Source organism: Anser cygnoides, chromosome 20, assembly GCF_040182565.1.
Source record: "Anser cygnoides isolate HZ-2024a breed goose chromosome 20, Taihu_goose_T2T_genome, whole genome shotgun sequence".
In the NCBI taxonomy this organism is placed as follows: Eukaryota; Metazoa; Chordata; class Aves; order Anseriformes; family Anatidae; genus Anser; species Anser cygnoides.
In genome coordinates this window covers 2,322,421-2,337,730 of record NC_089892.1, presented here as the reverse complement: position 1 = coordinate 2,337,730, position 15,310 = coordinate 2,322,421, and the positions used below count along the sequence as shown (strand labels likewise).

General features: G+C 55.5%; 1 protein-coding gene across 12 annotated transcripts in view; it reads left to right on the top strand.

Annotated features, from left to right (window-relative positions):
- The window catches only part of DAB2IP (DAB2 interacting protein), a 226,804-nt gene that overhangs the window by 204,968 nt on the left and 6,526 nt on the right, over positions 1–15,310 (top strand). For 10 of the 12 annotated variants that reach the window (XR_007160506.2, XM_048056591.2, XM_048056598.2 and 7 more), the window contains 7 exons: positions 1,794–2,030; positions 3,555–3,756; positions 4,375–4,553; positions 6,145–7,018; positions 9,682–9,834; positions 13,112–13,314; positions 14,702–14,789. Coding sequence is in view for 11 of the 12 variants with exons in the window: in XM_048056591.2 (XP_047912548.2) it covers positions 1,794–2,030; positions 3,555–3,756; positions 4,375–4,553; positions 6,145–7,018; positions 9,682–9,834; positions 13,112–13,314; positions 14,702–14,789 (1,936 nt within the window). In the remaining variant the exon portion in view is untranslated. The remainder of the gene's footprint in view (positions 1–1,793; positions 2,031–3,554; positions 3,757–4,374; positions 4,554–6,144; positions 7,019–9,681; positions 9,835–13,111; positions 13,315–14,701; positions 14,790–15,310) is intronic. The other 2 variants (XM_048056570.2, XM_048056586.2) reach the window with 2 other exon arrangements.

Here is a 15,310-nt window from a genome sequence, read left to right as displayed (position 1 = left end):
CCAAGGTATCCTGACAGCTAACAGTCTTGCTTTAAATAGAGTGCCAGAGTGTGCATGCTCATCTGCCGGAGAGCATCGGAGAGAGGAAAGAGGTTTACAATAACTGAAAATTGTTATAATTATGACATAATTTGGACATCTGGGAAGTTTCAGCGTAAGCAGAATTTCAGCATGTGGAAGCTCGTTACTGGAAAGTTGGGTAATGAATTACTGGCCCGTTTGTCACATAAAGCTGGCTAACTGAATCCCATCCGCTGCTCCACAATTAAACTTTTATGGTCTCCCAGCCTGTGGCAGCGAGCAGCGCTCGCGGGCTGCACGCAGCCGGTGCATGCGTTTTCAAGGGGTTACTTCCAGTAACTACAACCTGTCCTGATCACTCAAGCTTTAAATTGCTTAAAGGATTCTCCTATTTCTGGGCAAATACCGTGAAGTAAAAGGGCTTTGTCCAATTGTGTGGATCACGCCAAAGACAGAGGGGAACTTTTCCAGCCAAAGGCATTGGTTAGTGGTATTTATAAAACACGGGGCTGGGAGGACGGCTGGGCAGGTGCCCGCTGCCGGGGCCGAGCCGAGCCGTGCCGTGCCGTGCCGTGCCATGTCACCGGCCGGTGCGGTGCTCAGCGGGGCAGTGGCTCGGCCGGGTGCTTCGCTCCGAGGCTCGTGCGGTTTGGGGCCTCCCGCCTGGTTCTGGCACTGGTGGACATCGGCTGTGGCGGCGCGCTGTGCTGGGCAGCAGGACGGGGTCTGGCAGCGCGGCGTGCGCGGCCTTCTCTTCCCAACAAGGGTGAGGGTCAGCCGCAGGGCGGTCAGGCCCAGAGGGAAGCCAGCTCACGTTGCTCTGCTCACCCCACGTAGTCCCTGCAGCAAAACTGGGAAACTGTCGTGTGAAATGGCTGTTTGGTAAGGAGATTTATGGCCTAAAATGGAGTCTGCCCCCTCCTCAATCTGCTGTTAGACCAGCCAGCTCTGGAGGTGAACAGTTCTGACTTTCAAACAAAGACGGTGGCCGTGGCCAGAGCAGCCTCTGGGGCGGAGGGAAAGGGCCGGTACCAGGGACTTGCTGGCCGCTGGGGACCCATTGTCAGCCTGCTCCCGCGTGGGAGGATCCAGCTGAACAAATAACCCGTGCTGGGAACAGGATAAGGTGGGAGCAGGGAGCTGGGAGGAGAGCAGGCAGCCGGTTCTGCGGCGATAAGGGCTGCTGCGGCGGGCGTCTGCTGGGTGCGGGGGAATTCTGGGGCCTTGGGAAGCCCGGCTGGGCTCGGTGCAGTTGCGAAGCCGGAGTGACTCCAGTGGGGCTCTGCATTTGCCCTCATTACCATGGGATTTGGTCCAAGAGCTAGAACAGGAGTACTGCAATTTGCACAGCCGAGCACCGGCTGTGCTGGTGACCCCAGTACCCCCGGCGGTTCCGCCAAGGGTGTCCCACGCTGCTGGGCACCACACAGGTGGTGTGCCCCATCGCTCTGGGATGCTCCGCACCACCTCACGTGGCGATGAGCTGCTTTGCACGGCTTGCTCTGTATCTCTGGCTTCCCAGTTGTCAGGGGTTTTGGCTATGCTTCTTGTCTGGTCTGAGTCTCCTAACGGGCACTGCAAGGAAAAGAGCCTGTGGCTGGTGAGGGTGGCAGTGCTGCTGTGCGGGGTGACAGGACTCTGCCTTGGTGCAGAAGGTCAGGGCGTCACACCACGTGGCTGCTGCTACACACCACGCTTCTTACTGCTTTGTGGCACTTCAAAAACCTTGGCCTTGAACTTCACCATCCCTGCGTGTCCTTCTGTCATTTCAGTGTCTTCCCAAGGGAGCTCAAGGAAGTTTTCGCCTCGTGGAGACAAGAATGCAGCAACCGTGGCCGCCCAGACATCAGCGAGCGACTGATCAGTGCCTCCTTGTTCCTGCGGTTCCTGTGCCCAGCTATCATGTCCCCTTCCCTCTTCAGTCTCCTGCAGGAGTACCCGGACGACCGCACTGCGCGCACTTTGACCCTCATTGCCAAGGTCACCCAGAACCTCGCCAACTTCGCCAAGTAAGCGGGGCTGCGGCAGTGGGGGGGGCAGCTCTGAAGAAGGGGAAGGAAGGTCCCACACTGGCCGCTCCTTCCCTGGATGGAAAGGGCCTGCTTGTTTCCTGTTGTGCTTTTCCCCATCTCTCTCTGGGACCCATTCCCTCGCTGTTAGGTCAGGGAGATCAGTGAAGTTTCCAAAACAGCACGTGTTTTATGAGCAGGAAAACAGGCTGCTCTGACCACACAGAGGAGCGGGCTGGGTCGCAGCGGGAACACCCAGGCAGAGCCAGGAAATGTGTCCCGTGATCGCTGTGCTGGGAGCGGCTGATGGCATCAGCTCTGCCTCCCGTCAGAGGCAGCAGCAGGGCCAGAACCCGCACAGCAGCAGTGGTGTGTGTAGCTCGGGAGCCGTTCTGTCCCTCCCAGGAGCTCTGGGACCTTCCCTGCTACGACAGCACAGTTGTTTGAACGGGGATGGCAGGAAAAGAGGATGGGGACACTATCAACTTCTAACTAAGCCCATAGGTTTGATGGAAACAAAGCAAGAGATTTCTGAAAATTTTTCCACTGGCTGCAGCTCTGAGCTACTTATCCTGAGCTCTGATAACAAACCGATGAGCTTTCCAAAACATGAATGGGCAGTTTCCTTCTAAAGCTCCTTAGATTTGGGAACTAGCTCAGTGTACACATGCGCAGCCAGGAGTGCACATGCGTGCACACAACCACAGGTGGAAGACAAACAAGCGTGTTACAGCAGATGACAGAAATTCTCCATATTCCTGACCAATCCCTAACTAAAGGCTTTTCAGATTTGCAGCACTTTGCAGGAAGGAACCCCTAACTAAGCTGACTTTAGTCAAGCCAAAGTGATGAGGCTGAGCTGTCCTGCAGACCGCTCACACGCCTCTCCTTGCACAATCACTGTCACAGCACAACGTGAAGTGCTGCTGGTACAACTGAGCCACGAGGCCCTGTTGTGCTCTAAGTAAGACATCTAACTGAGAACGACGGCTGCGTGAAGTGCTTGAAGGGCAGAAGGAGTGTGCAGGGCTGAGGGGAGAACAGCCTGGCCGTTGTGCCGGGGCGGCAGCGGCGCGTGGCTGAGGCCAGCTTCAGTGCCTGGGAAGGGGGGGAGAGTGTGGGACTCCCACAGCCGTCATTCACTGCACCTCAGCCAAGTGACTGGGCTTGGTTATTTTGATTTCTTTATTTCCAGTGATGTGTCTTATTTCTGGAGGCTGTACCAGCAGTAAGATGCACCCCATCACCAAGAACAGCTTCGTTTCTATAGCTTTCACCTCCGTTTCTGCTGCTGAGGTCCCATGCTGATGAGGGCTTAGCTGGATTAGGCTGGAGTTAATTTTGGTTCCACGTTCAGTGGGGTAGCAGCTGCTTGTTAGCAACCCCGTGATCCCAAAGGCTCTGAAAGGGTTCAGATGCCACAGAAAGGCTCTGGCATTCTTACGTGCATATGTACCTGCTCCTTCTGCTCACTGCACCTCTGTTTACAGGATTTAGCTGAGATTTCTGTTGCTGTCTTGATAGGTTTGGCAGCAAAGAGGAATATATGTCCTTCATGAATCAGTTCCTGGAGCACGAATGGACTAACATGCAGAGATTTCTCCTGGAGATTTCCAATCCAGAAACCATCTCAAACACAGCTGGCTTTGAAGGCTACATTGACCTGGGCCGGGAGCTGTCCACTTTGCACTCGCTGCTCTGGGAAGTCATTTCTCAGCTGGAGCAGGTACGGGGAGCTCACAGGGACAGGCCTGGAGGGAAGCACAGGAGGCCAGCGCTGGGCACTGGGGCCCAGCACACCACACACCTCCCCCTCGTGCAGCCCGTACCCATCCGTTAGCTGTGCGGGTGCACAGCACCGCTGTTACTAACCCTTAGCACTTCCCCAGCCTTTGCACGTGCTGCTGTAGTAGCTCATCCTTGTCCTTCTTGGAGGCAGGCGAGTATTGCTTTCCCCCTCTGCTCTTCATCACTGGGGGTGAGCATGGAGGGGCTGGTGGGATGAGAAGGCAGAGCTGCTGAACGGCAGGCCCTTCTGTTTTTCCCGGCAGATTCAAATGGTTAATTTTTAATGAAAAGGGTTTCTGTCAGGAGACCTGGACCAGGCTTGGCCGCAGCTGTCTTCGGCGTCTGAACTATGCTAAGCATGCTTGCTGCCTTCTGCCCCGCAGCAGCAAATGGTTTCTGAAGCCACATGTCTGGGACAGCCAGTGGAGTTAAATTATGGAGAAAATTAATGTTGCTAACAATTCACTGAAGAGACTGTCCAGCAGCTGGCAGAACCCACAGTTCTCTAGCAGAGATACAAGATGGTGGTAGTAATTCTGCTCTCTTTTTTTACCAGGGCACTGCAACAAAGCTTGGGCCTCTGCCTCGGATCCTGAGGGATGTCAACTCGGCGCTCAGTAACCCAGCCTGCGTGCAGGTCTCAGTCACAGCCGATCACACTGCATCCACTCCTAACGCTGGCAACAGCATCTCTGCGGGGCTACAGAAAATGGTGATAGAGAATGACTTATCTGGGTAAGAGCCTAAGAGGTGGCCTGGCCACAAAGGAAATACTGAGTATTCACCTCCTACCAAAACCTGAGCACCTGCAGGGACAGGCAGGACAAGGCGTGGTGTGGACTTACCTGATCCATTGGCAAGGCTTTCAGTTGCAAAATGGATACTGGGTGTGGTTCGGCTCTGAATCTAGACAAAGCAGTGGGCAGTAGCGCAAGCACATGGCTCCATCCCGGGTCTGTGATGAGCCAGAGCTGGGAATGTGGTTGGGGAAATGGAAAACTGGCCAGTTCTGAGCTCAGTTCTTGACGCTTGGCTGCAGAAGCAAAATGTTCATCCTTTGAGGGCTTGAGGGATTGTTCATACTGACCTCAAAGCACTGAGTTCTACCACTGAGTTCATTAGCTGTCTGAATGTGCAGGATTTATTGGTCTTACCCATCGCTGTAAGATGTAGGGTATGTGCTGGATTCACTGAGATCCAAATGTGGACATTTCTCTAACAGTGGCCAAGCTGTAGAGGCCTAACAATCAATTCCAATCCACTCCGTCCAGTTTTTATAATACCGTGTGCTTTTAATGAGCAGTGATTCACAGACACAGTCACCAAACACACTTTTAGGCCTAATTATGTAACAAATTTCATTCATGGGAAGGATGACTGTTGCAGACTTAAAATGTTTCTGTTTTTGGAAAAGTAGAGCCCACATAAATTGAAAGACACTACTAATAAAATAGTTTGTAAGTGGAAACTACATAATACTTAACAGTTTAATTAGGAGTGAAAGGCAGCAATGGAGCTGGACTTGCTTTAATCAGAGCTTTCATCTCTAATGCTTCCCAGCTTGAGGTACAATTATTTAAATCTAATGCTATGGAAGATCTCTACCAGTATGCTTTCACCCAAATACTTGCTTACAACGCACCATCTTTGATCAGTGGTGTATTCACATTAAGCTACTGCAAAGCTCTTTCTTTCTGTCTGCAAGAAATCAATATTGCTTGGATGTATCTGTTACAGCAGGAGCAGCGGGTGGATAACTTTCTGCCGCTAGGATTTGGCTCTGCTGTTACACCCCTGTCTGACCCTTGGTGGCCTGGTGTGGATCAGCCCCCCCCGGTGCTGTACAGATCCTGGCCAGCCCCCAGGAGCTCAGAGCCCAGGCACGGAGCAGAGGACAGGCAGCGGGGTTGGGTTCGGCCAGCTGGGAGCTCAGCCCCGTGCTGCCGGCACGCTGCGGGCTGCGGCTGGCGAGGCAGGGCCCGAGAGCGAGCCCGTCAATGCCTCCCGCAGAGCACGGCCCGCTCTGCCACGCGAGGCACCCCCTGCTCCCCTGCCCGCCCCCACGGGGGTGCCCAGAACCCCGGACCCCTCCACACCCCCCGTCCCCCTGCTCCTGCTGCACCGTCCCCACGCACAGGCAGAGCTGGGCCTGGCCCCGTGCCCTGCAGGGGCTGGGCTACGTCCGCTGCCCGCACAGCTGCGCCACGCTGATTTCTTCTGAGTGATAACGTTTTCCTGCTCTGGTGCAGCATTCACAACTCTTCTTTTTTTTTTTTTTTTTTTTCTGTTTTCCTCTCCTTTTCCTTACGCACTGACTTCCCCGCAGTCTGATAGATTTCACCCGGTTACCATCTCCAACCCCTGAAAACAAGGACTTGTTTTTTGTCACAAGGTCTGCTGGGGCCCAGCCCTCGCCTGCCCGAAGCTCCAGTTACTCAGAGGCCAATGAGCCCGACGTGCAGATGTCTAACGGCAGCAAGAGTTTGTCCATGGTGGACTTGCAGGACAATCGGCTCCTGGACAGCGGGGCCAACGCGCCCGGCGCTGCCGACTCCCTCAATGACAGTCAGTCGTCCCTCGGGCAGTTGCAGGGCGTATGGACCGCACGGACTCAGCAGAGCAGCGTGACGGGCATGGCCACCGTGCGCCGGGTGGGCCAGACGCCCACCACGCCGAGCGGCGAGAGCGCGCCCGGCCGGCCCCAGCTGCTGGCGCCGCTCTCCTTCCAGAACCCCGTGTACCAGATGGCGGCTGGGCTGCCGCTCTCCCCTCGCGGCCTGGGCGACTCCGGCTCCGAGTGCCACAGCTCGCTCAGCTCCCACAGCAACAGCGAGGAGCTGACGGCCAACAAGCACGGCTTCGCCAGCCCCGCCGCCAGCGAGGACTTCACGCGCCGGACGGGGGAGCTGGCCCGGCGGCAGCTCTCGCTGACGGAGAAGGGCGGCCAGCCCACCATGCCGCGCCAGAACAGCGCGGGACCGCAGAGGCGGATAGACCAGCCGCCCCCGCCGCCGCCGCCGGTCACCCGGGGCAGGACGCCGCCCTCCCTGCTGAACACGGTTCAGTACCAGCGACCCTCCAGCGGCAGCATGATGTCCTCCTCGCCCGACTGGCCCGGCAGCGGGGCCCGCCTGCGGCAGCAGTCCTCCTCCTCCAAGGGCGACAGCCCCGAGATGAAGCAGCGCACGATGCACAAACAGGTGAGTTCGGGGGGCTGCGACGGCTCCGGGGGTTGGCGGGGCCAGGCAGGGGTCAGGCCACGGACTTGGAGAAGAAATCAGCTGTTGGGGATTGCTGGGGACATCGTTCTGGCCCCAAGTTACTACATCAGTGCCAGCACCGTGGTGGTACCTTGGCTCTTGCACCCAGCGTGACCTGGGACAGAGGCCCTGCAGGGAAGGGGACGCGGACACGCGGTTTTCTCCCCGCTGTGTGGCACGTTGGGGTGTGACTGCCGCAAGGTGGCAGAGACACGAGGGCGACGGCAGCCCAGCCTCTGTTCTGCGCTACCATCTCGTCACCGCTTTGCCTCTCCATGCACAGGCTCTCATCCCATGCCATAGTCAACCCAGCCCCATCCCACAGACTTGGACTAGGCGCTAATCTTCTCATTTATCTACAACTCTCTGTGCTGCTGCTCCTGTCCCACCACAGCCTTGGTGTCCCTGGACACTCATTTCTCTGTTAGACCCTCCTGGGAGCGCATCGGGGGAGGCGAGAGCGGTAAGGAAGGAGCGTGTTCCCCATCAAGAGCGAAGCTGCAGCTGTGCAGAGCTCGACAGTGCTTCGGGTCCCAGGGCACGTGCTGGTCTGCACAGAAAGGAACGGGACTGTTCACGGTGCTAAAAGTGAAAGCAGTACGTCACAGACCCAGGGCCCTCCGGTTTCCTGGCATGGATAAATTGCTTGGCTAGTGCTCCTTTAGTCATTTTACATTTCAGATACAGCCCTGTAGAAAATTAACACGGTAGGGCCTCTCAGTGCCCAAAGGAAGAGTTTTAAAAGTAATACAAAACCCAGAGAGCGCGGACAACTGGCAAGAGCTCACGGCACCTCAGCCCAGGCTCCTTTCCAGCAGCACAGCGCTGGAGGAGCAGCAGAGCTGGTCTAAGTACCTCTGCCTTACAAGGCAGCTGTGGAGGCCTTGTGTCAGTGCTGCCCATTAAAGGCTGTTGTATCAGCCCGGTCTGGAGCTGTTCTGTGCATACTGTATTGATTCATAAGCGCCGACATTAGCAAGCTGGCCATGTAGCCACATTTGTATCATGTGGATCGATGCTCGTTAGGTGCAGAGGGCACAGAGCCTGCAAGCAGCAGCCTGGCTGGTAGCAGAGTTTCTTTGAGATGAAGGGCGCAGCAGAACCTTCGGTCCCTGGCCAGTCGGTGACTGCAAAGCTTTCCCCCAAGAGCTGAAGTCCCCAAATGCCCTCCCAGCCCAACCTGCATATTTAACTTGTGTGAGCAGTGTCCGGGAATCACTGTTACACTGCTCCTTCACAGCTGCTGGTATTAAATGCCCTTTGAGACCAAAGGAGTCCCGTGCCCTGGCCATTCCCATAGCATTCCCCAAGCCCCACTCCTGCCAGGCAGCAGCGCTTCCCCTGCCTTTGTGAGTCCAATTGTTGATCTGCCTTTGGAGCTGCGCCAGGCCGGATCAGGTGCTCTTTTTCACCTCTTTGGCAAAGGAAGAAAGGGGCGGAAGGACCTGTGCACAGTGGGCTGAGCTCTGTTAACTGAGAGCCTGGGACCAAGAGCCTTCAAGTCGCTGAAGTGAAGCCGGGTGGCCAGCGCTCCTCCGAGCCAGACAGTGAGCAGCCACCGGAGGTGCGGCGCCCGAGGTGAAGGTTTAAGAGAAAACAGAAAGCCACAAGCCAGGGCAGGAGTTACAGCAAGTGTGCCATGAGCAGAGCCTGAAACTTCTGATTTAGAACTGTGGAAATGAAGACCAGACTGAAAGATGGCTTGGGAAAGCTCCCAGTGCCAGGGAGACAACCGGGCAGCCCCCACTCCTTCAGAACCTCCTGGTCTGCTGCTTGCCAGCGACTGGGTTTCTCCCCTGTCCAGAGCTCTGCATGGAAGAGAAAGTCGCCTGCATTTCTGCCTTGTTATCTTGAATTCACTTGACCAGGTCATGCAGATCCCTTGTGTTCATCCAAGAAACTAATTACTGCCGTTTATAATGAGCCAGGACGGAGGGGAAATGGCTGGAGCTTCACTTCCTCAAGTTCGTGATGTGGTTGGAAGCTATTCAGGCGATGCAGTTCAGCTGGAGCTTGCAGTCCCTGCCCAGGCCAGGACTGAAAAGCCGCAGCCGCAGCTCTGGCTGCCTGGCAGGAGAGCAGCCCCGCTCCGCGCGCTCCCACAGCTACCTGAGCACACCCGGGAGCTGCCGAGATGTCGAGGACCTCATCTGTGGAGAGGCTCATCCTGGAAGAAACCTGTGTTTTCCAAGAAGATGTCAGCATGACCAAGAGGAGCATTTAGTTTGCTGGGTTTAGCTGTAGCCGTACGAAGCCTTCCCAGCGAGCAGCCTTCCCATCTGCCAGCGGCGACGACCCGCCCCAGAAACCCGGGCCTGTTCCTTGCAGTGGGATCCCTCTGCAGCACACCTTTGTGCGCCTGTTCTCTGGGGATGGCGAAGGGAAGAATTTGGCCTGGCGAAGGCCAATGTATTAAAACAATGTGAGGTGCACAACAGGAGTCGTTCCTGTGCCTCCCCCTGGCTGTTCCGGTAGCTCAGACCTGCTCATTGCTGTTTGAGCAGCACGGGAGAGGGCTTGCTTGGAAGGAAATTCTCTCTCTAGCTTCATGACCATTTCTGTTACAGGTTTTTCTTTTGTTATGGTTGTATGTTTCATTGTAGGCCCCTTCTCCTGTGAACCCCAATGCCCTGGACCGCACTGCTGCTTGGCTTTTGAATATGAACATGCAGTTTTTAGAAGATGAAAGCATTGACCCAGATTCCAAGCACAGGGATAAGCTCAGGAATAAGGACGAGCTCAGCCAAGCAGAAAAGGTAAAACCTGATTGGATTGAATCAAGTTTCTAAATAGAGAGAGGATTTCCTTGAATGTCGTTCATCTGAGCAGGGGCAAGCGGGGCTGTCTGGGACCTCCCTGCCCAGGAGAGAGGGGCGTCAGGCTCTGCGCCCTGCTGCTCAGCGTCACAGGGCACTGCTGGGGAAGGTCTGGGAGGTTTTCACGCACTGACTCAAATTGCCCTCTGATGAGAGCTAGTGAGAAAAGCAGGAGCCAGGAATCGAGTGCTGGTGCTGCTCTGCGACATCACATGGAGCCAGCTGGTGCCTCTTACTTCCCCCTGGCTGCAGGAAAGAAAGCTTAAAAGCCAGTTTCAGCTCACCTATAAAAGACCAGGGAGGAGGATGCAGGCAGCCTTGTGCCTCACAGCAGGGACGTGTAGCAAGAAGCAGCTCTCACGTTAAAAAGCTGCAAAAAGCCCTAAAATTAAGCCCAGATTCTGGTCTTGGCTACAGCACCGGGGCGCGGTGTGAGTCCACTGGTGCAGTGACGCTGCTCCAAGGCTGTGTCACACGGATGAGGGCCTGCCCGGTGTGCGGCCTGCCAGAAGGCAGATCCATGTATTCAGTCGGAGCCCACGGTCCCAGACAGGCTGCAGGATGTGTGCTGCTGCAGGACGGGTGCTGCTCCCTCCCCTGCCTCCTGGAGGAGCCTGGGGTGGGAACAGAGTGAGAACGCAGGCCAGGGGTGAAGCAGGGTTAGAACTAAGGATGCGGCAGTCAAGAGCCGAGCAATCTTTTCTGCGAGATGCTTTCTCAGCAGCCTGGCACTGCCAGGAGAGCTGCAGCTGGGCACAGTTAGCACGTGGGGTGTTTCCTGACTGTGCGTCACGTTCCTCACACCAGGCACCTGTTAGCACCAGGTCACGCACAACTCCAGACGTGTCCCTCCCGGAACCTGTTTCCTGTTTTTCCAGCACAGACACATTTCTGTTTTTTCGTAACAGCAGCCTTTGCCTGTTGTGTTGTATCATTGTTGGACTCTCACCTGTTAAATTCAAGGGAAAGGCCAAAGGCAGGGACTTTAGACCCTATGGTAGGGACTGTGAGGCGGAAGGTGAAGGCTCCCAGCCTGCTCAGGAAAAGCGGGGCTGTTGTTCGTGAGAGCTCAACCCATTTTTTTTACTGCCTTTCTCCTCCTTGGCTGTTCCTGTAAGTATACAGACGCGTACTGAGCAGACAGTATCTGACACAGAAGAAGCTCTGTGAGGCAGACGCCCGAGCAGAGACACCAGCAGGCAGCCAGTGACAGCGAGGGTGTTCCCAGACGAGCTCGCTGCGCGCGGCGTTACTGCTGCGCTGGGTCACTGAAGGGCTCCACAAGGGTCCGTGCGGGACGTGCCAGGCAGGGGGTCGCCAGCACCCGCTCCAGGTGGATGCTGTTGGGGTTACAGAGCCAGGCAGTACTGCAGCACGCCGGTCCCTGCCCTCAGGTCGGAGGTAGCCCCTGCCCTGAGCCTGGCGTCTCATTCCCATGCAGCATCTTCTGTTACTTTGCTGTCACACCCGTCACTGGCATTAAGGACCATCATTAGCATAACCTCTCTCCCCATTCCTGTAAGCCTCGAATGGTAACCGAGACTGAGACAAGTGTTCTAGAGACAGGAGCGACTCCTTCGGGCTCTGAGGCCTCTCCTGCTATCATTTGAGCTCACTTATGCGGCTCCTATTTTAAGGCTAGGGTAGGTATTTAATCTTTCCTCTTTGAGCAACTCCCTTCTGTCTGACTTCAGTGCTTCTGTGCAGCTCTATGGGCGTCCGTGTTTCCATCACGCCGGTTCCATGTGCAAACTGTCTCGTTTCGGTGCCTCAGTAAAAGCTTTGCTAAAGGAAAAAACACAGCGAGCCGTTGTGCCCACCTGCCCAGGCAGAAGGAGCTTGGAGGCTGTTCCCACTCTGCCTGCCGTGGCGCAAATACCGTGGCCGGTCAGGAAAACCCTCAACATCGTAAAGGTTCAGCCTGGAGGCATTGCGGTTATTCTGCCACAAGTCAGTGGAGCTGGTTGTAGGAGAGCCGTGGGGACTTGGGCGAGCTGGGGCCCAGCTGATGGCACAGGGGCAGCAGCGTGGCTGCGGTGCGCTCTCACAAAGAGCCGGCCTTTTAGTAAAACCCCACAGCAGGGCTCTCAAAAGTGGGACAAACAGAGTTCGTAATTTGAATGCTTACATAGGTGCAGCTGGCCAAGGAGGCGGCCACGTTTGCAGCTAACCAAGTCAGTGCACAACGAAGCACACCTCTGTCAGTTGGTGTATGACACCTGTGGCCTTGTAACAGATTTCATGACACAGATGAATTTTTTTCCCATTTCTGACTCTAAAACGGCCAAATTATCAGCTGCATATTAATTATTCTAAGGTTATTGCAGTTTAGATTTAAAAAAAAAAAAAAAACATTTCAAGGCTAACTTTGAAATTAAAGTCGTCTTACAGCGATTTGCACTGAATTTTCCTTTACCAAAGCGAGTTGTACTGAACGCTGTGCTTCTGCAATAGCCACACCCAGCCTTACTGGGTTAGGAAGCTCTCCGGTTTTGTAATTGCTTTACGTGGTTCTTCTGCTGATTTTTAGCTTCAGCTGTGCAAACTGTAGTCTGTGGGGTCTTGGCTTCACGCAGCAGCTCTTCTGGGATTGAGCCTGGGCTTGACATCTGCCCGCCTCGCTTAGCCCGCAGGGCGCAGTACCAGTACCGCTCGCTGCCCCGGCTCACGCCGACGCGGTGTGACCGCGCTGCGCTACACGGCAGCGCCCGACGTGTGCCTGACGTGTGCCCGCTGCCTGGCAGGAGGCAGTCCGGCCTAACAGCTCCTGCTTGGCTTTCAGCAACTCCAGAGCACACGCGTTTCTTGACATAGGCTGAAGAGCTCACGCGTAAACCCAAAATCCCACCAATTCAGCTTTTCCTGCCTGTGTTTAGCCCCGCGCTGTTAGTGTGAGGGAGCTGCCAGCTGCATTTGCCATTCAGTCGCTCTAACCTGCGTTCCCCGTGTGAAATGCCAAACTCTGCTAACAACCCATTCTCTGAACCTGCCAGTGATGCGCCAGCCCCGCGGAACGCAGCACCGCTCCTAGCGCAGCACGGAGAAGACGGACGAGGAGGTGTCGGCACGCGGGGTTATCTGACACGGGTTTGCAGCTAGTGTGATGCGAGGAGAGGGGCGTAATCGGGCTGTGGGGAAACCCTGGCAAGGGCAAAGCCCTACTAGGTAACGTGCTACATGTGTTTTCTCCTCCTGTGTCTGTCCTTGCGTGCTGTAGTACCAGCAGGACCTAGTGGTGCTGCAGGACAAGCTTCGCATCTCCAACAAGAAGCTGGAGGAGTATGAGACGCGCTTCAAATGCCAGGAGGAGACGACGCAGAAGCTGATGCTGGAGTACCAGGCCAGGCTGGAGGAGAGCGAGGAACGGCTCCGGAGGCAGCAGGAGGATAAGGAGATCCAGATGAAGGGCATCATCAGCAGGTACGGGGCAGGCGGGAGGAAGGCAGGCAGCCAGGGTGGCATTAGAGCTGAGCCCTGCTCAGGAGAATCAGGTTCCTGGGGAGAGCAGGCAGCTTTTCCCTTGACGGTTTGCCAGCATTTACGCACTTGCTGCCCCTGGGGAGTTTCAAGCCCTGACTGGTTGGGTCCCCCCCCCCATCAGTGTCACCTCACAAAGGATTTGCCCCCATTTCCCTGATTCACAAAAACAAAACTTCAGGAGGCAAGGGCTGGCAGGCCGCCCTGGCTCTCAGAGGATCTGGCAGGCTTGCTCTTCTTTATGTACAAGCAATTGAGCTAATGCTCAAAATGTGCCTTTCCTGACATTCAGTGAAGATCTCATCTCCCTCACATTACTCCTAGCTATAAGCCCCTTCTCCCACCCAGACTGATGTGCTGGTTACATTTCTCTGGTACCTGGGCTGTTCAGTCCCGCTGGCTTCTTCTTTACCTGAGGCAAGCCAATTCGGTGCTTTTAATCGGCCCTCCTAAATGGGTCTTCCTTCACTGGCCTTAATCGCTTAAGCTTTTGGGCAGCCTGCTATAGAGGTGTCTAGACGAAATTAATCACCAGAAAAAAAGACTGGGCTTGAACTATTGGGTTTTGTGCAAGAAGAGACTCTGTGTGTGTGTGTGTGGCGCTGCAGTTTCAGATGAGGGAACGAGACCTCGTATGAATGACGGGGGCTGCTACGTGAGGCCTGTCCCATCTGTAGCTGGTCCTTCTGGCATTTCATACATCCTCCTGTGCGCTGCAGAGCTGTACAGCACCCCTTTGCCTCCTTGGTGACAAGGACTAAATGAGGCTGTGCTCTGTACTGTTCACCCTGGGTGGCTGATGTGGGTGGGTGTAAGACTCGTGTCTGGGCAGCTCAGTGTGGCAGAGCCCAACAAAAGTAATTAATGTATTCCTGACACTGTGCGCGTGCTACAAAAGGCCATTACTTTTCAGTGTAGCTTGATCCAGCCAGGAGGTGATCAGCACAATCTTGCCGTAGCAGTAGAACAGTGGCCTGGGTCACTGTCAAGCTGTGTGAGAGCTGGGAATGAAATTGTCTGAATGAGCAGATGAAGAGATGTGCCCCGGTGCGCCCAGCCGTGCCCGAAGCTGTCCCTGCCCTTTCTCCAGGGGTGCCTTGGGTACTGTGTTTTTCTCATACAGAGCGCTTTCTGCAAAGCCACCAGCTCCAAACCAGCTCCAAGGAGCCTAGAGATAGGAGGCGTTGCAGGCCTGCAGGATCCCCTTTCCGCCACCTCCTCCCAGCTCCCAGCTTAGCTCCTTACGCAGTACGCCCCACTTCACAAACAAGGGCTATGCACTCTGCAGCTTGAAAACGTGGCTTTCTTTTCTTGTCTGTTTGGCTACCAGGCTGATGTCAGTTGAGGAGGAGTTAAAGAAGGACCATGCAGAAATGCAGGCTGCCGTGGACTCCAAGCAGAAGATAATTGATGCACAGGTGAGTCCCTGATGCCGAGAGCTGCAGCGCTTCTCAGGGGTGAGTCTGCCAACACGCAGCAGTGCCAGGTCATGTGTGGCACGACGATGTGCGTGGGGTGAGTCAGCACGAAGCTACAGCCAGGGACGGGGGGCGTCAGACCTCAGCAGGACACGTGTAACCTCACAGGAACAGCACTGAAAGGCCTCAGTGCTGGGAGCCTGCCTTATTCCAGCCAGCCAGTAAGGCAAAGGGACAGGGAGCCTCCTTCCTTCCCTAGCAAGCACCCTTTGTTTCAGCGCTGAAAATCAGCCTGAATGGTGCTCAGCCTGGTAAGATCAGCTGGGTGGGTTCAGAGCCTGCAGAGTTCCAGTAATGCGTGCAGGACCTGGCTGGCAAGGCGAGCACTGGCTGGCCAGAGCAAAGCCGACATTGTTCAGCATCCGGGTTGTGGTTTGCAAGATGAGGAAGCTCAGCTAGTGTTATAGGTTAGAATGGCATCAGGTGGTGGGCACAAAATACTCTGCTTGGAAAGAACAATC